At 44.1% G+C, this 21,113-nt stretch overlaps 1 protein-coding gene across 4 annotated transcripts in view; it reads right to left on the reverse strand.

The window, feature by feature from the left end:
- Positions 1-16,421, reverse strand: part of LOC119174246 (DCC-interacting protein 13-alpha) — a 79,778-nt gene extending 63,357 nt beyond the window's left edge. For 3 of the 4 annotated variants that reach the window (XM_075895925.1, XM_037425078.2, XM_037425077.2), the window contains exons 1-7: positions 16,157-16,360; positions 12,128-12,226; positions 11,245-11,304; positions 9,533-9,607; positions 3,337-3,424; positions 2,629-2,670; positions 234-346 (exon numbers count right to left, since the gene is read on the reverse strand). In XM_075895925.1, coding sequence (XP_075752040.1) covers positions 234-346; positions 2,629-2,670; positions 3,337-3,424; positions 9,533-9,607; positions 11,245-11,304; positions 12,128-12,226; positions 16,157-16,210 — 531 coding nt within the window. In that variant the 5' untranslated portion in view covers positions 16,211-16,360. Of the gene's footprint in view, positions 1-233; positions 347-2,628; positions 2,671-3,336; positions 3,425-9,532; positions 9,608-11,244; positions 11,305-12,127; positions 12,227-16,156 lie in introns of all 4 variants that reach the window. The other variant, XM_037425076.2, reaches the window with a different exon arrangement.
- Positions 16,422-21,113: the final 4,692 nt, after the last annotated feature.

The raw sequence follows: 21,113 nt of genomic DNA on the forward strand, positions 1-21,113 counted from the left end.
GGTCCCATGCTAATCAGGTGCATAAATGTGTAGATCAACGTACCAAAAGCCACATGACTGTGACGCCATTGTGACATCGCAAAGGCAAAGTTGGTGGTGTGCCACTAATTGCCACTGGTGTGCCACAAAATTGGTGGTATGCCTACAGCATATTAGATGCGTTTTACAGAATCACATGCCTTGGCAATGAATTCCTCGTGCCAAGAATGACAACATGACCGTGTGAAACTGACCGTGTGGAATCGGCGGTTTGCCAAGTACAGCTCTTCGCTGAGGTCCAGTCGCTGCCGATCGGTGTCCTTTTTGCGCGACATCTTGCAGTAGCGTCCCAGTGCTTGTTCCCGCTCTGCAGTTTATAAATAATAGCACATGTAATATCCCACACAGTATCTTACAACTTATGACTTTAAAGACGTTTCCAAAGGTGTGTGTGCCTCTTGTGCATAGCCTTAATCAAAGCTGAGCGTGATTCGCATAGCCGTGAGGTGCACTGCTTGCTCTTTTCATTGCCATTCTAAAAATATGAATGCAAAACTTTCATGCATGAAAAAGTACAGATGATCTGTAACTAACAGTAAACTGTTGATTTGATTGATTGATTGATTTATGGGGTTTAACGTCCCAAAACCACTATTTGATTATGAGAGACGCCGTAGTGGAGGGCTCCGGAAATTTTGACCACCTGGGATTCTTTAACGTGCACCCAAATCTGAGTACACAGGCCTACAACATTTCCGCCTCCATCGGAAATGCAGCCGCCACAGCCGGGATTTGATCCCGCGACCTGCGGAACAGTAAACTGCGTGTTAATAGCAGTAAATAACTACATAAACAGTATTGTGATAAGCAAATCACTATTTATAGCTCTATACATGTTTGCTAGCAATACCAATAAAGATTTTTCTATTGGTATTAGCTGAAGACCCAGCTGTTTTGATTTTGCAAACATTTATTGACTGAACACAGAAGGACATCGCCAGACAAACACGGATGTCTTGTGTTATTTGCAAGTTTCTAAATGTGATAAATGTGTGCTTTAACCACAAGCAACAAAGAGCTGCTGTTTATTTCTCTCTCTCCGTCCTCACACACACACTACAACATATTCAAGTCAAGTTTTAACCAGCATGGTAGGCTCTCATACAAACAAACTTTACAGTTACCGTGTAGAAAGCATTTTTACATGATTCAGTGGATAATTGCACCGGGAGCTACAATCATCACTGCTATCTGCACAATTATCCCTATTGAAAACTACAGAAAAGGCATAACTGAAGACAGCGTAAAAAAAGGACAATGATTAGATGAAAACACGACACATGCACCACACATGATGGTGCAGGCTGCACGATACTGACCACTTTGTTATGCTTACCTGGTATTGTTAAGAAAGCATGATAGACTGTAACACTTATACCTGTTACACTTTTAAATGCGAAGCAGCTCTTTGACTACCCTGTGTAATGCTGCCCCTCCATCCACATCGCTCCCCTCGCTGCAGGTGTTGGAGCGGCGCTAAGTACCTCACACGCTCCTAGCAGTGCGCAGTAACGTCTCTCTCCCTCGATGCTGTGCGCTAGCAATGTGTCAGCTTTCTCTCGCTTCATCCTCTACACCGCTCACAACGCTCGAGCCCACTCCTCACGTGGAAATCATCTCACCTTCACCCCCTCTCTCCATCTGTCTGCGAGAAGAAGCCACGAGCCGACAAGTGCGCGCACTATGCGCGCCTCGAGAATCTCGCGGCGCCGACAATGTGGACAGCCGCCGCTGCTTGCCGCACGATCACGGCAACACGGGGAGTGCCGTCGCGGCATGTTTTCTGGTTGTGTACGCATACCTTTCTCGGCTGTCGCCAGCGTTGCAAGGGTTAGTGAAGCCAATCGTGTTCGCGAATGGCGACGTCAACACCGACAAGGCGCGAGCCAGGCAAGCCGAACACAATTGTCGCCAGTGGAAGACCAGCGACACTGACGAGGAGTTAAGAACACCGATCGCGTTCGAGAACACAGACGGCGCGCAGGTAACATCGATGGGACGCGAGCCAAGGAAGCCGAGCGCAAGCGTCTTCAATGCGTCCTGCCTCCTGTGTCTTTGTGTTTCAAACAAATGTTTAATTGAGTAAACACTACAATGAGTTTCGATTCAAACTGTTCTTCCAGCATCACCGTTGACAAACGTTTCAACCGGGTCAGCGTACGCACCGCTGCTGCTTCACATCCCATCAGGGTTCCCTTTGAGGAGATGGTCCGTAGTTTTTTTAAAGGAACATATTCATTGTGACACTGAATTAAAGGTTGGCACAAATCACAGCTCACACGTTATGCGAAAAAAATGAATACCATTGGATAAATTAGGTAATTTATAATGGACTTGCATGACAGTCTACACTGAAATCATGACATGATGACAAGGTAGGGCCTAACGTGAACTTATGTTGAGCAGCTAGGGATGCACTGAACAACCCCAAAAGAAAGCATGGGGTAAATTCAATACTCAAACAGTTTCCATTTACCTCATGAAGAGGTGAACCAACAAGTTCTTTTGTAAGCTATATTTTTATGACAGGAATACAGGAAAAAGTCACGACATTCACCAGCTTAGCATGTGATTCGTGAACATACTCACCTGCTGAGGCCTTGTTGTACTGCTCTTCAAGGGTGAAAATTTCTAAATGAAAAAATTAAATGGAAGGAAGAAAACTGATTAAACAATAGCAACCTTATCAATGAAAAATGCATACATAACATACACAAGCCATTTATATGAAAGGATGTAGTACTAAGTCAGCACTGCTAAGCAAGTAAACACTGGCTACACTGACTAATTACGGTATTAAGCTCATAGTTCTTAAAAAACAAGCACAGCTATTACTGCTCACAAGGCCACTAGGTAAGATGAATCATTTAGAAGTTCTTCACAATGCCTTATCGTGGTTAAAGTCTTAATAAAGAAAATCCTCCTAAAAGCTTCTAGAACATCTTTTGTACATAATAAAGCCATATATTAGCATGATCAACTGTTGATTGTAACAATGTAAAGCTAAAATATTTCCTGATAGTACTAGGGTGCACTAAACATACCGTTTTTATAAATACCGAAAATTCCATACAATAAAAGCATGTATTTTCATGTTTTTCAACCTGGAGCCGATATTTTAACATTGACATGAGTTACTCAGTCACAATTCTGGCTCCAGGCTAAGGCTTTTCTCGTTCACTGACTGTATCAAACTGAAGCACCATTTTCCAGTGACATTTCTGTTGTCTGTACCCGTTGTCACTGTTACATGAGCCTTCAGAGATGCACGCACATGCTTCAAAAAGACAGACTTGCCTCTGAGGTCAGATTCGAGAAACCTAGAGAGAGGGTAGACCATGCCGTCACCTATGTGGGCGCTGCACATTTGGTGCCAGGAACTGATCTGAAAGAGGCACACGACAGCAGTGGTTGCATGCCTCAGTCGGGCAGTATCCAGCGGCAAGTCTCAGGTCATGCCCACGTACCAAATAGCTGCGTGCAACACCACTATAGCACTGATGGCATCCTACAAAACACTGCAGCTGGTGCATATGATCGAGAAAGTGAACAGGTGTTTGGAACTGTTTCTGAATCAGGATTCCACAACAGAAATCAACAATCGTTTATTTAGTGCTTAGTACAGTGCTACTTCGTCAACGACACTGCCATCCTGCACAAAGCGTAACAAAGAAAATAAGCATGTGCCAAGATCTATCATGCGCTATGCTGCCTAATTCATTTATATGTATGTATTTGCCAAAACGATGCCTATCTAAACATGTACACATCTTACATGCCTAATTAGAAAGGCAAATCATTCCAATTTTTTTTTTACAAAGAAGTCTGTGCATTTGATCTCATTTTTCAGGCAAAGAGGATGCTAAACACTATAAAACCTTAGTGATATGATTAGGCTTGAAGGAATTTCAGGGTGATATGAATTTTTCTTTGGTCCTGGCAAAAGCCCATTAACCTGAAATGTGATGAAATATGACTGTAGTGAACTGATTTGCACCCTGCAATGATTGACACGAACGTATCACTATCACGCAGGTACCAACAGATGCTGTGTGCACTGTCACGGAAGATACAACAAGCACGAGCAGGAATGCATGCTTCACTTTTAGTTTGTTAGAATCACGAATCGGAAAAATAATTTTTTTCTCCCCGTGGCCTGAAGAAACTTTCAGTCATGCCTTGTAACCTGTGAAATTGTGCGTGCGAATCTTGGAGGCCCCAACGCACCATGGTGTGCTTTCAAGTTTAGATTACAGACTGCGATGGCACAATTCTTTTTTTAAACATATCAATGCGTGTTGTGGTCGTTGTACTGCGTTAACATATAGTGCCTGGGATGCGGATACAAGCTATGTCTTCCTGCGTGAGATATTCCATGAAAAGTGGATGTGGACGAAAAGAGGATGCAGACGATCTTGGAAAAGAAGCTTGGCTTCAAATAGTCATGCCCAATGGTTTAGTATGTGCACACGTGTCAACACTGCAATTTTGAGCACACAGCTGAATCTCATGAAAAACATCCCCCACACCACCATGACAAGAAAATAACTACAACAAGGAACAGAAGTTCTAAAAATTTTTCTGGCTTTTATTTATTGCGTGCAAAGCGCTCCTTAAACCACTATCCCTGCAAAAATCTGTTGTCGTGCAAAAAAGCGTACAAAGATTAGGGAGAGGGCACTTGTTGCGGGTAACAGCGCACCTGCTTCATTGATTACACACGTGCATATGGACCGTACATTTAGGAGTGCAAGTGTAATCGCTGACGTCTAAAAACTTTACTGGCAATCATTCGGAACTGTTCATGACATTGCTGTGGCCTTGATAAACAATAAATGAAAACATATGCCAGGTTTCGTTTGCTGCGTGCCAATTTTTTGTATATTCTGCTGATACGAATTTCGCTTGACAAAAATATTTTCTGCGAACCCGCGAGATTCATATCCCCGAGGTTTTACTTTAGAACCATAACAGTACTATACAATTCATCCTAAAAATGAGGCAACAGAAATTTACTGCAAGCGATGCAGTGAAACACTTTGTTTCTTCACAAATCCCTTCCTTTTTCAATGTCCTCCAAAAAATTTCCTTCAAATGCATTTCTTTTGCATTGCGCTGATTCGAATGAGCACGCACATAAGAAATGCAATTTGTTATGTTTTATTTTCATTAAATTGCTCAGATAGTAAAGGAATAAAGCAACTGTAAAATTTGTGGATGATTATATTGCATTGGCAAATTTATTCTACAGTGTTTTAAATTTTGAACCATGACATCTTTGAGAAACATTTCAAAACTATGGTGCATTCATTATTTCTACCTTTAAGAAAATTTATAATGGTAGTACTGAAAGAATTTTTTTTTTGCTGCTCTTCATGGTTTCAATGTTATGCACAGTTAGCAGCTTGGCTAAATGCACTTTTTTTTTTCTGTGATGCAAACACACCTTCTAAGTCAACTGTTCCGCAGAACTATTGAGATGCAGATGATTTACAAAATACGAATTTTCCATCTTACTGCTGCTTGGCGTGTTTGCAAGACGAGAATTGGTTCGACTAGCTCAAATCACCATATTGTCAGGCAATATTTAAAGGTGACAAGAATTACATTACAGACAAAAAAACTAATCCCAGTCATTATTTTATATAACTGTCACGATGAGTAAGTTGTTGCTGTTACTTGTGCCACTGATTGTGTAGCCTATATAAGAAATGGAGCCTTCTTCGTTCATAAAAATCTTTTACTGTGATTTGTTTTTTAGATACAATACATAGTTTCACAATTAGAGGCACATTTGTTTGTTGACCTGCTTTAAGCTTCCATTGAGAATCATGCTCTTCTTATAGACTTCATCTTGTTCGCAGCCTCTTGGCTATCCCCAACAATTTATTCACACTTCACTGGGAGTTCTTATAGCACATTCAGCAATTTTCCAAGCTTTGTCAGTGTTCAATACACTAGCGCTGTGCACACAGACTTCAATATGGTGGTAAGGACATACAGTGGTAAAGAAGCAAGCAAATGCTCATCAGACAGCGTGCAACAGCACATACTGCCATGTGTCTAAATATGATACAATGAAGAACGATGTGATAGGTTGGAAGGGTGTTGCAAAGCCCCTTTTAGAAGAGTTAAGCTAATGAAAAACATTACACTTGGAGCTATTTATACGAGGCATGCACCGGGGAGCGATTCTTGTCGTTTATATGAGAGGTGTCTCTCCTGTAAGCATCCATTACCTTATATCAACCCATATTTTACTGTAGACACAGGCGTCTGTTATACCCATTTGTTATCTTATATCAGTGTCTCTTATAAAAAGGTTTGAGTGTATTTAAAAATTTTTCTTCAAGTAAAGCCATTCGAAAAATTGAGTTTGTCAACTATATCTGGGGTTTTATATGCCAAAAACCAAACATGCCACATGCGAAACAAATATTGACGCAAGGTAGGCTGGCAACTATAGTAGCCAGCCTCTGAAGAGGACAACGAAGTAGTTCTGTGTGCGCGTGCTCTGGTGTTCGCGTTTCTGGCCCTTGGGTTACGAAAGTAAACGCCCTATTTTGTACCTACGTGCCTGTGTCTTTGTGACATTTTCTGGTGGAAGTGCTGGGTACGGTAGATGATACGGTCCCCTGAGAGCACCCCTGACGCAAGTCCATCGAGTATCTAAGCCGAGCTTACCCCTGTGCACGTACGTTCCAGCCGTCGTCTCCAGGGACTCGAGCCACAGCACGGTTTGCTGCCTGAACGTCAGAGGACTATGAATCAAACACCGCCTAACGTCACCGCGCCAGCACCAGCGCACCTGGTTATCAACCAGCCCAAGACGCCGAAGACATTTCACGGAGCTGCTTTTGAAGATGCCGACGACTGGCTCGAGCATTTCAACCGGGTCGCCGTCATCAACGATTGGACCCCAGAGCGTAAGCTACGCTATGTGTACTGCTTCCTGGAGGACTCCGCGAAAACGTGGTTTGAGAACCATGAAACAGCGCTTACGTCATGGGATGAGTTTCAACGGCAGCTCCTCAAGGCATTTGCCCGAGAGGACAGGAAAGAGACAGCGGAGCGTGCTATAGAGGCAAGGGTTCAAGGCCCTAACGAAAGGGTGACGACCTACATAGAGGACATGGATCGACTTTTCAAGCGTGCGGAGCCCTCTATGTCCGAATCCAAGAAAGTTCGCCACCTAATGCGTGGTGTTTAAGAAGAGATTTTTGCCGGCCTGATTCGCAACCCGCCTGCGACACTTGCGAGTTCCATGAGGAAGCCAGTGCCATGGAGAGGGCCCTTCAACAGCGTGCCAGGCAGTATAACCGTGGTGTAAACCCAAGTGAGGTCACTTCTGTCACTCTCGGCAATGACATCAGCGCGTTGCGAGAGCTTATCAGAGCTCTCATTAAGGAAGAGCTACAAATGATGCAGGTGACTGCTTCACCTGCAGAGCAGCTCTCCATTGCGGAGATGGTACGCGCCGAGCTACGGCAAGCCGTTCACGCTCCCCAACCATCCGAGGCGCCTCAACAGAGGCACTGCGTCGAGATGAGCTACGCGGAAGCAGTGCGACGTCCTCCATCGTGCAGTTCAACCAGCGTATTTTACCCCAATGAGCGACACGCTCAGCAAATGGAGGTAGGCTTCCGCCCTCGCAGCTCACTGTTGATCGCCGAAGCAAGACCGAGAAAGAGTGACATCTGGCGTACACCCTACCACAGGCTCCTTTGTTTCCACTGCGAGGAAGCCGGACACGTCTACCGAACATGTCCATACCGTCGTGTGGGTCTCCGTGGATTTTCGCCTAATGCCCCTCATCCACGACCTGGCGAGCGACCACAGGAAAGAGAGAGTTTCATCTCGAATCGTCGCAGTATCGAACATCGGTCACAAGAGCCTCGCTCGTCGTCGCCTGCTCGCTACAGGTCACCGAGCCCAGCCTATTCACGCGGCGCTCCAAGACGCCATTCACCCAGTCCTGCAAGTCGGGAAAACTGAGTTCAGCGACCTCTGGAGGTGAGGCCGCTGACGCTGACTCTACGGAAGATCCTCCACTACGACGACAGCGACAGCAGCAAAAAGATGTACAGACGCAGTCAAACGTGATGCGAAAAGTGGTGACATCAAACATTGCGGTAACTGTGGACGACGAAGAAGTAATGGCGCTAATTGACACTGGAGCAGACACTTCCGTTATGAGCATGGGTCTTGCCTGCAGGCTGAAAAAGGTTTCTACCCAGTGGGCTGGGTCGCAGATACGTACGGCAGGAGGCCATCTTCTTACTCCGGTGGGGCAGTGCACAGCGCGAGTCAGTATTCACGGATTTCCGTATCTCGGAGATTTTGTAATACTGCCGAGTTGCTCGAGGGACCTAATTCTCGGACTGGACTTTCTGCGTGATAATGGAGCCGTGATTGATTTGCAACAGTTGCAAGTGACGTTCTCTACGGCACACGCTTTAGCGCGCAACCCTCACGGCAGTTACGTCAATGCTTTGAGAATTGTTGACGATGACGTCTCGTTACCGCCGAAGAGTAGCGTGTTCACCTTGGTAGCCTGCGACGTTTTTGAGGAATTCAACGACTATGAAGGTATTGCTGAGGCAAATATCCCGCTGCTGCTCAAACGAAACATCTGCATAGCCCAATGCCTTGTTCGGTTAGAGAATAAACGCTCTCGAGTTCTGCTGACCAACTTCAGCAATGAGTTTCAGCACGTTCCTAGAGGGACTACTGTCGCTTTCCTCAGTGAAATCGCCGACGTTTTCGATATCGGCACATTGGATACGACTTCACCGCATGCAAAAGCTTGTGCTGACCTGGGAAGCCACATTCACGTTAATCCAGACTTGCCAGATTCACGAAATGAGCGGCTGCTAAACCTTGTGAGGGAATTCTCGGACTGCTTCTCCACAGCATCGAAAGTTCAGCGTACCACGCCCGCGAGTTATGAACACTTCGAACTTTTTCCTTATTATCCACAACAGCGTGGGCTTTTTTTTCATTGACGTGATCATTTTTTTTTTTCTTTCATGGCCACCTCTAGCATCTCAGTCAATAGACCGGGACGGTCGCTCTTGAAAGGGGGGAATTGACGCAAGGTAGGCTGGCAACTATAGTAGCCAGCCTCTGAAGAGGACAACGAAGTAGTTCTGTGTGCGCGTGCTCTGGTGTTCGCGTTTCTGGCCCTTGGGTTACGAAAGTAAACGCCCTATTTTGTACCTACGTGCCTGTGTCTTTGTGACAATATGTCTACAGGGCACACCATAGTGACGGGCTTCGTAAATTTAGACCACATGGTGTTTTTTACATGCTCTGTTTTCACACAGTACATGGCCCTCTACAATTTCGCCTCCAACAAAATGTGACCACCTGGACCGTGATTAAACCCATGACCTTTGGGTGAGCAGCTGAGCACCGGTAACCACTCTTCCACAAAGGACAAAAAGTCTGCCTTTTACCACATAAATTTAAACATAGGAACAGTGTCACCTACCTCTTCTAGGCTGCTGGAAAGTTGCCTGAGTGTCGACCGGAGAATGCTATCAGGGTCTGTGTCCAGAGCGAAATCCTGCACATTAAAATTCTTGTAAATCTTGGTTGATTACATCCAACCGTTGCCGCTCTAGTAAGCTCCCTGCTACCCCTTCTAAGCTTCTTTCATGGTAGCAATATTCTCACAGTAGTAGATGAACTTCAAGCGAAACTTCGCCTAATCAACTGTTAGTAGAGTCACAAAGGTGACTACTGAGTATTTATTTTTTTGGTGATCTGCTAACAAGAAAAATAGATGCTCACAATATTTTTCAGCGTCCTGGCGGTAAAATGTAAGCTCATGGAACTGTTACGGTAAATTTTTATTCTGTATGTAAAGTCTCGAATGTTTCCTTACAGGAATGCAACAGGCATTTTGTCCTTGGCACTAATTATGTATAACCAAGTCAACAGTAGCTAACGTGGTTGCTTGGGCGAGTTGGTATGACATAATTCACATAAAAAACAGCACCAATAACGAGGAACAAGAGAAAGAAGAAGACAGACAGCGGCACTGCCAGTGCCGCTGTCTGTCTCCTTCTTTTTCTTGTCCCTCGTTATTGGTGCTGTTTTTTATGTGAATCAAGTCGACAGGCCATTGATGTGTAATTTTGGCATCTGTGACGGCTGACAAAGTTATCCAGAAATTGCCTATAAGTGTCTGTGTGCTGAATAGAGCTTAATCCTTGTCAAACGTTTTTCTCAGTGAACATTTTTATGGAACTGTGGTAATGAATGGTAGTTAATGAAATAGCTTTTACCATAACTACAGAGAGAAAAAGAAAGAAGGCAATACTGCAATTGAGAAAAAGCAGCACTCGCACAACACTGTCTTCTTAGCTTCATCAATGTAGCACACTAACATTTCGCAGCTGGGCAGGTGCGAATACTTCCTCATGCTTCCTCATACACATTCAAAGAATCTCTGACAGCCAAATATTTGTTTGACACTTTCATGCATTAATTATTAGCTTTGAATATGACGATCCCAACACTGAATCATAAGCTCTATAACGTATTGTACAGTAATTGTTAATACCGTGGCTTATAATCGTTTCTGGTGTCTACTTCAAAACACCCATATACAATTTAGAAGCTAGCGTCCCACATCGTACAGCGCCACAAGATCAAGTGTGTTCAAGATTTTGTGATGTTGACAGCGCCCTGTTTGAATCGGGGGCAAGGCAAATTAGCCCCTGTCAGGTGTCAGTCACAGCATTGTGCATGCCCTGCAAATGTCTGCAACGTCAAAACTGCTCATCTTACTTGCTTAATGCCACAACAGGGGGTCCTCTATCCACATCAAGTCAGTGGCTATGTCACGAGATGCTGCGGACTCTATGAGTACTCACACTTTAAAACCCAAGTAAGATGAGTATCTTAAATACACTGAACACCACTAATCATAAATCAGAAGTGCCCACCCCCCGCGTACTGCGAAACAGAACACCACTTACACTTCAGGTTCACAATTTCGGTGCGTTGAGGGTCTTTTAAAAGGCGCGAGTGAATGCACATGTAAACATGAGTGAGTACCTATGATGGTGAGCAGACGTGGTGAGGTAACAAGAGTAGGCACTAGTGTGACTGTGAATGAGTGTACATCCAGTGCTTGGCTAAATCAGAAAACCTGCCATACATTTGCTGTGGAACAGACGAATGGTTTGCGCTCACCTGGGTGTCATACTGCCGCATATGGAACGCCAAGCTTGCTGTGGCATCAGCCAATTCCTTCTGCAAGTTGCAAAGCAGTTGGGAAGAGCATGAACAAGAGCCTGCAGGCAGAGATGAGAAAAGCTTCACTGCAGGCCTGCAGAACAGGCCTGCAGATGAGAAAAGCTTCACTGACAGAAACAGGTCAACACGACCGGAACAACACAGAATTGTGAAAATCACTGATGCCTAGGGTTAATGAAAACCAGCCCATAATGAGGCCAAGGAAGGTATAGGTGACATTAATTGGGCTGTATTAATTGTATGATAGTAATTCTGATATTTATGTGAAGAAAGAAAACTGGACAAAAAGACAACTTGCCACCGGCAAGAACCGAACCTGCAAGCTTTGCATTATACATCCACTGAATTCACTACTTGATCTAAGACAATGATCGTCCTCTCGTCCAGATTATTTGGTATTTATGTGCACGAAACCTTTAACAAACAGACAGCTGACCTGTCGGTCAGCAGTCTGCTCGTCAAAGGTCATGGCGCCACATGACGCCAACTGAAAAAATGAAAAGTGCTCCACACCCGCCGTCACAGCTATGAGCATCGCTGGCCAACACTCGCTGACCAAATGCTTTGCGCCAAGCAAACATGACGGTACCCACTAAAGTGACAGCTCTTGGCAATGACTAGAGTGACCAAGAACTGGCTGAATGTCAAAAGCGTTGCAAACCCCAATCGTGAACTCTTAGCTCTTGCTTGCCCAAAAAGCAAGCACACACACGGGACTTTGGGCCTCAAACACTTCTTATTGTATCAAAGCTACACAGGCAAACTTAAGTAGGGTACAGTAGCCAAAGAAGAGTTTTCGCGAAATGGAGCGGACACTCACCTCAGCGTTCCATATGCGATTTGCATGCTCATACATCACCCTGACATATTTGTCAAGATGGTGAGCATCTCGCTCGAAGAGATGGACCATGGACCTCGTCTGCACAAGCCAACAGTGAAATATCATGCAGAATTGACAACACATGGGCTGGCATGCAAAAAAATGAACAAACCTTAAAAGCATAGATTCTCTACTAAAGGAACTTGTGCTACGTGAACCAATGCCAGAAAAACGGTGTGGCAGTGAAAACAACTAACACTGTGAATGTTAAACAAAACGAAAAAAGAGTTACGAGGTTCATGTTAAGGCTCTGTACTAACAGTCCCATTTTGTATTATCATCATCATGCACACATCCAATGGTCACCACAAAACAAAGGTTTTCCATGTCAAGTTCAGTATTACAGCTGTCTCGCTTCAGCTAATTCAACACTATGCCTGAAAATTTTCTAATCATCTATTTTTCTAGTTGTCTCATTATCACATGTCACATCATACTGCAGTTTTGGAAAGACAGAGCATTTTTCATTTGCTTTTCTTTTTATGTTTCTTCTTTACCCTGCAATGAGTAACACCCTGAGCAGCCAAGATTGAGGTTCTTGAAAAACCTGAGGCCCTGCGGCATCTGACGTGAAATATTGCATGAAGGCAGCTAAGCAAAGGGCAAAAGTATAATTTATGCATGTCTAGCATACAAGTGAAGTTCATATTCAGGTTTAAGCATTCAATAAAAGGCTAAAGCCCACATAAGGACAGGGGCAACAGAAGTATACAAAGGAGATAGCAGTGAACCACAAGAGATATTTTATTTTCTGGTGGTGCATCCTTATTTGGTCACAACAAGCCCATGAAAGCAATCTTCGGACAAGCACACACAAAAAATAAAGATAAAAATAACCAACACTCATCACTAGTGCTTTGAGTTGGGCTGTTTGGTACTCATCATTATTTTACACAATGCCTGTGGCTTATTGACGTCAAAAAGTCCATTTCCTTTTTGGAGCAAGTTCCAGAAAGAGCACTCACATTATTTTGTTTGTAATGATAAATTTCATACGTTCTATCACTGTACGTGTGAGCTTATCGTTTTTTTTCCTGATTACCGAGCACTGCCCGAAAAGTGGTTCACAGACACACTGCAGTGCATTGATCAATAAGTGGCCTGATACGACTATCTTCACAACTAAATTCTTGAGCTCACTGAGACTGTCGTTCAGACTCCTACCGGATTGTTCATTGTAACTTTTCCTGCAGGTTACAGGCCACGAGTAGCCTATACCTTCTACCCAGTTAACAAACCGCTCCCTGTATTTTTTGGCGCATCCTTGTTTCTTCTTCACATCAGAGTGAACAAGCAAACAATGTTTTAACAGTTTGTTAGAAGTGGAAAAGACTACATCCGCACCAGCGGCATTCCTATCTTTTTTCAGATTGTGCCTGACCTTATGCCTGCATGGCAGTACAACAATCTTTTCCTTCCTTTTCATTATCAGCTAGCCCTGCCGGTCACCACGCTTCATCTCTTCTAGCCGGACACGAGCCACCGAGTCAAGCACATGACGCTGGTACCCGGCTGAAACCAGACGAGAGGTCTGAGCAAGATGTGCAAACAAAACTTTCGCAGAGAATGTCTCATACAAGACAAGATAATGCTCCTTTTAACAAGCTTAGTGTGATTGAAGGAACACGGGAGCAATGGTTTGCTGGCTCTTGGCTCATACAACCAGAGAATATGTCCAACTATGAAATGTAACCTCAGGTCAAAAAACTTAAGAGAAGTTTGCACCAGTAGGTCACGTGTGATAGCTCAATCAAGCTTAATGAAAGCTCAATCGAAAAGCTAATTTCACGCATTTTAACAAATTAGTCAGCTTCAAATTCATTTTTAACATTAGTTCCGTCGCCCCACATTTAGTGGTCCCACCTAGTTCACTGAGCAAAACAAATATTTATTTTAATTGCTTAATTAATGTTAAGGTCCTGACACTGAGTGGAATAATTATGTCCATAGATAACTTGATCAAGCAAACCTTATTAAATGGCTCATAATTCCTCCTTTAAAGGACTCTGGCCAAGATGATTGAGCATGTATGTGCTGAGCAGCACAACACTCGGCACAAACAGAGGTTGAACAAATCAATGCACACTGTTCTATATGAAATGAATTCAAACGTTGAAAGTATTCATCCTACCAAAGCAACAAGATCACGGACTTCGACTATGAAGCTTAAAGAAGCTTAGATTAGACAGTGTCTTGTTGTGTAACATGTTTGTTATTAACCTGACAGATACAATTCTGCACATTTAACATTAGCTTTATTTTTGATACAGATTATTTATTTGTGTTATTTCTCAAATTACCAAACAAAATTATTTTTGCCCAATGGGAACATCACAACAAACTTTTTTTGACCTGAGCATAATTTTAGATAGCTGACAGCCTTGCATTGTATAATATAGTGAATTACTCTGTATTCTGCTAGACCTGAAGTATTATTGCACCATAAACTTCTTTACTATATTCATATTTTTGAACACTTACATCTAACTATTGCTACGTGCCAGTATATTGGGCCTCCTATTGCGATAATTTCTGTTTTACTTATGACTATGACACGGCTGCCACACAGTATAAAATTGCTTGTACATCGAATGGAACTTCCTTTTTTTTTTTGAAGCCGGCCAAAGTGAATGTGTGTTCAGGACCAGAGCATGTGTGGCCAACTCAGTTGCTCGATGCTGAACATCTGCAGTGAATCGGAAGCTGTCATTTGTAGCAAGACAAAAGGGTTTCCTGTTAACGTGGCTGTCGTTGAAAAAAATATTTTTGTGTACCTTGCTGTGCGAATAACGCATATCATTTATGGCTGAAGGGTTGAAACTTCACGATAGATATGCACATGGCCTCAGTCGCTCAGCATAAAAACTGTCTGCAGTTGGTTAGTCTGCACTGGCCTGTTAGCCGGCGCTCGTGACATGAGGTCGTTTTATTGTCTGCATCAAATTTTTTTAGCTGCGGTTTCGGCATTAAGTTTTCATTCACGTTACCGGAAAAAATATTGCAAAATCAATGAAAGCCAGCAGATTTGTCAATGAACAGTGATTGTCAGACACCGCCTATAATACATTTTATAATGCGAATCTCTAGCCTTTTAACCATGAGAAACTCGTGAGCCAACAAATAGTGGATGTACATAATATTACTATGAAGGAGCCGTTTCAGAGGACATCCCTAGAATATAGCCTTAAAATGTAAATATCATCTGGTAGTTAGTGATGCACCCTGGTTTATTATTATGCACTGGCGCTTGGTTCTTGTCCAAGCGTCAATTAGGATAACGTTTTGTACATGTTTTCTGAACAAGCTTATAGCGACATAGTGACTGGAACAGATTGAGAGCCGAACTGAATGGTTGCACAGTGCAAACATTAGCGCATTACTGATTTCCTATTCACACAGAAAACGTTGTGAACTGCTAGTTACCTGAACAAACAACTTTCACACTGTGCAACCGCCGGTAGGGGCTACGAATTAATAGCAATGTTCCCAAAGGTAGTCGTAGTTTACGTAGAGAACGCGGCATTTCCTGCCGTGACCCAATCGACGAAATATCGCACTAACTAGCGGGGAAGACACAAACAACATTTTTCCACAATCCTCGAGCGGCACTACCACTTTACATTTCTTCGACAGATAAAAATATTGTTAGAGCTACAGTTGATGCGCCGCCGAAACCAATCGCGTCGCCCTACTCCGCACCAGATCGAGCGAAGGACACGATACGCAAGTAAAGGGGAGTGGGCCGATGTTACGGACCTGAATTCTTAGCGCGCGAGGCAGCAACGAAAGTAAAACAGGGTGACCGAGTTGTCGAGTTAGTCTGAGCTCCCAAAACGCGCGATAATTAAAATAATCAAACACAAATGGCGAGTATAAACACATGGACGATGCTGCAGCATCGCGGGCACGCCCACGAGATACCACCGATTTATCGCGACGGCGCCGAAACATCGTTCACCAAACACCGACCTGTGGATTATCCTCCAGTGCATCTTCCAGGTGAAGAGCTTCAGGTCCCTGCATCCTGCGGTCGAAAGGATAGCGGCAGCGAGGTGGACACTGATCTTTCTCACAGAAACACCGCAATGATGCCGGCCTCCCACGAACGTTGGCTCCAAACACACAAAACACCTGCTCGCTTTTGCGAAGAGCGTCTACCGTGCTCGGTGGCCACCCATTGGTGACAGAACGAATCCCCGTTCGCACTGGTGCTGATGTCGAAGCGGCGCACGGCTGCTAGTGACGGATGGCACAGAGCAGTTACCTCGCTCCGGCCTTTTGCAGAGCGAAACTTGTTTACAGAATCACGCGTACAGAGATTCCACGGCTTCGCCTAAAGACAAGCAGCAGCGCTCCTCGCAAAGCGGCCACTAACGACAAATGGCTCTTCGACTGGATTGGATTGGGCGAAAACAAATTGACTTTCGGTTTCGCCAGGCTTCAGTTTCGCTTTCAAAGGCTAACGTGGTAGCAAGAAGTGTGGCAGCTTGGGCTAGTTGGTATGGCATGACGATAGTTATAGCGCGAGAACAAAACGACGACACAGAGACAAGAAGGACACGAAAGACACGTGTCTTTCGTGTCCTTCTTGTCTCTGTGTCGTCGTTTTGTTCTCGCGCTATAACTATCGTCATGTGGTAGCAACTTGCGTGCGTAGACGTAACACGTTCACTTGCGTAATGAGTACAAGGCCTCCGTTTCCGTTACTTGGTCATCAGCGAAGGCACCTGATATAACGCTGTTTTTTAAGCATTGGCTACACACGTAAAACTGTTAAATGTGTGGTTAAAGTATCTTCATCAGCAGCCTGTTTTTTTTTATGTAATTGTCGGAGCCCTAGGCTTTCCACCTTTCATGAAAGTATCCTGCAGGATAAAGACCTCGCCCAGTGATAGGCAGTTCACCCGATAATACGCGGGTTATTACTGTTTTAGTAGCGGGGCTCACTCGGGGGATTCAGTGCTGAACGGTTGTGTCGTCCGCGACATCCTGGCGCCAGCGTAGCTCTCGCCAATCGGCCCGCCGTCCACGAACTCCTGGTGCCGTGTAGCTCTCGCCGATCAGTGCCCCATACTTGGACTCCTTCGACCATGTCCCTCATCTTTCCTATCTACTCTCTCTTAACTCTTACTGTCGCTTCGGTGCGGCGAGTGCTTTTATTCTTTATAAATCTACTATTTTTTCTATCCCCTTTCATCCCCCCCCCCCCCCCTAACAAGGAGCTTAGCCATGTCGCCAGGTTAGGCAGACAAAACTTAGCCCCTTTTTCCTTTCCTTCAAAAATCGCCGCTTCTACTGGTAGCATGGTCACAAAGAGAAAGCTATCGTCATCATGCATGAACCAGCACCTAACTCTTTGCATCACCTCCTGCTTCGCACACTGAGTGTGCACGCGTGTGCTGCCTAATGTGCTGTTTTTATCTCTCTTCCCTCTCTCTCCTCTCTATCTTTCATCTCTCCCATCACCCTCCAATGCGCAGGGTAGCAAACCGGCTGCCTATAGGCTGGTTGATCTCCCTGCCGTTCTTTTCCTCTTATTTTCCTTACTTTTCCTTCCTGCTTCGCTCCACGAACATGCGCACCGATTTCTTCCGCGAGGGTTGCAATAACTCGGATGGGCGACACATCTTACCAAGTCAACATGGTTTCAAGCGTGGCCTTTCATGCGAAACTCAACTATTCGAACTAATAACCGATATTCACGAAGCGATACATAATAAAACAGACGTCGATGCTCTCTTTGTAGATTTCGCCAAGGCCTTCGACAAGGTCCCCCATAACCGCCTAAATATGAAACTAAGCGCCCTCAACATCAACCCTAATATCTGTAAGTGGGTTGCTAATTTCCTGTCCGATCGCTATCAGTCTGTTTTTGTTAATAATACCTTGTCTCCATTAGTAAAGGTAAAATCAGGTGTTCCTCAAAGTACCGTGCTAGGGCCAATCTTATTCCTAATTTACGTTAATGATATAAGTAACCAATTGTCATCCCCAATCAGACTTTTTGCAGACGATTGTGTAATTTACAGACAAATTACTAGTCATATTGATACGAGTGCGCTGCAGTCTGACATTAACCAAATCACCCGATGGTGCTGCCAATGGCAAATGGAAATTAATGTTTCAAAAACAAAGTATATTCGATTTACAAAAACGACGAAACCTGAGCTGCATTTTTACATGATAAACAAGAAGCTAGTGGAAAATGTGAACACAATAAAATACTTAGGGGCACATCTTGCACACAACCTCTCATGGAATGCTCATGTTGAGGCAATAGCCAGTAAGGCTTTAAGAGCTCTAGGATTTATTAAACGAAATTTGCACTCTGCTAACCAATCCACCAAACTTCTTGCATTCACAACCTTAGTTCGCTCGAAAATGGAATACGCCGCCTTTATTTGGAATCCAAACCAGCAATACCTTATTCATAAACTTGAGGCCATTCAAAACAAAGCAGCCTGCTTTATCACAGGAAAATATTCTCGGCTATATAGCATAACAGCTATTAAAACGTTGTTGAAATTACCGACTCTCGAATTACGTAGGCTTATCGCACTGCTTTCTCATTTCCACAAGCTTTATTTCAGTGAGTCATCTTTCTTACATTCACAGATTAAACAAGCTCATCGCATTTTTCCACGTGTGGATCATGCTTACAAAATACAGCCCATGTTTGCCCGTACTAACTTCCTTCGTGACTCATCATTGTTTCTTGCGATTTATCATTGGAATAAACTACCAAGTGATGTTGTAACTGTGCATGATCACGACACGTTTGTCCGCAGATTAATGGAGATGTGGAACGTAGAACCGTAACATTTTGTGGCTTTCTTTCGTTTAGTCTAGCGCCAATATTACATCAGTTATCGCACACATCGTATCATGCCATACTGAGTGCTACATTACTATGTTTTCTTTGGTGCGAAATTTGTTTCTGCATTTAGCTTTTTTTCGTGTTCTGTGTAAATATTTTTGTTTTGCACATAACCCTGCTGTATTGTAACTACCCCCCCCCCCCTATATAATGCCCAAATGGGCCTTTAGGGTATATGAATAAATAAATAAATAAATAAATAAATAAATATGCGTACAGAGAGATGGAAAGCAAGAGATTGGTGGAGCGAAAAAAGAAATATTAAGAGAGAAAAATTCCAGAAGAAGAACGTTTCTTGGCGAGGTGCCATTCGAACCCGTTTACCTGCGATCCGAAGGCTATCGTCGCAACCATTCGGCTATACAGCTCACACTAGCGGAGCATAATAAAGCCTGGTATGTCATAGCAAGGCGTGGTAAAGGAAATTCAGGGTTAGAAGGCCAGTTTAGAGGGGCACGAAGAGTAAAGGAGGAGGGGAGACAGTTAAGCATAGCAGAGGGAAATATAAGAAAAGGAGGAATAAGTCATCAATGCAGAAAGAGACAGTGAGAAGTAGAAATGGAAGAAAAAGAAAGAAACAAAGACATAAAGACCCAGAAAGAGAAATAAATAGAAAAATAGAAAGACAGAGAAAGATATACAAGAAATAAACTTAATTAGCCATCAAAATGAACGACATATGCACGAAAGACGAAGAGGAAAAAAGAGAAAAGAAATAAATAAAATTTCACCGGCGATTTAGATACTGCCTAGTGCCAATTCTGACCACAGCTTCGTCTTGGGGCAGGGCCACTGTGTTTGAAATCATGGCTATCAGTGGTTAGCAATATGTATCATTCGTTACATGCTGCTACAGAAACTGCCATCACTCGAGTGCTACGCATCACACGCACTGCAGGCGTCGCGAACCAAGCGAAAAGTGGACACCCCATTACGACAAGCGAAGCCCCTGGCAGTGCACGTTCCAGCCCTGCGTGCGCACGAGTTCTGGCCGAAGGGCCATGGCGAGGCCAGCGGTAAGACTTTTCTCCATTTAATAAGGAACCCGGCGCACGGGTATGCCTCCAGTGCTAGCGGCGTTAATTTTTTATGCCCACAAATTTTATTTGGTCATCTTCACAGAAAAAACAGGAGGGCACTTTCACACTCCTCTTCTTGGAAAACGGACTTGAGAAAGTGTCTTGCTGGGTGATTTATGCAAAAAACACGGACGCAGAAAAGGAGCACAGAAGTTGATCACATATAATTGTTACGAGGGAATTGCTGTGTCGCTCAGGCTGAGTTATTAGAGCATTAAACCGCAAGGCGTCTTTGAAAGGGACCGCCATGTGTTCAAATCTTTCACTATGTTTAGCGGACTGCGAGGCTGAGCCTACAGAGGCATGTGCTCGCAAGATTAAGATGCATTTTTGAGTCAACAGATTCGATGGAGCTTGTGACGCGAGGTTTTTTTTTTCTTTCTTTTTTACGGAGCAGAAACCTGGAGACTTACAAAGATGGTTCAGCTGAAATTGAGGGAGACGCAGCGAGCAAAGGAAAGAAAAATGGTAGGTGTAACCTTAAGAGACAAAAAGAGAGCAGAGTGGATTAGGGAACAAACGGGGGTTAGGGATATCTTAGTCGAAATTACGAAGAAGAAATGGACATGGGCCGGGCATGTAGCACGTAGATAGAATAACCGCTGGTCATTAAGGGTAACTAACTGGATTCCCAAAGAAGGCAAGTGGGTTAGGGGGGACAGAAGGTTATGTGGGCAGATGAGATTAAGAAGTTTGCGGGTATAATTTGGCAGCAGCAAGCACAGGATCGAGTTAACTGGTGGAATATGGGAGAGGCCTTTATCCTGCAGTGGACGTAGTCAGGCTCATGATGATGATGATGACGGCGCGAGTGTTGCACCCTATCGTTTGATTGCCTCATTCATAGGCGTTTCTCCCGGGGGGGGGGGGGGGGGGCAAGAAAGGCAGGGAGGCACCCCCCCTTAAAATAGTAAGAGAAGCTGATTCCCCCCCCCCCCCAGTTCCGGCAGTGGTCACTGTCGGCTGCCCA

This window comes from Rhipicephalus microplus, chromosome 5, assembly GCF_043290135.1.
Source record: "Rhipicephalus microplus isolate Deutch F79 chromosome 5, USDA_Rmic, whole genome shotgun sequence".
Classification (NCBI taxonomy): Eukaryota; Metazoa; Arthropoda; class Arachnida; order Ixodida; family Ixodidae; genus Rhipicephalus; species Rhipicephalus microplus.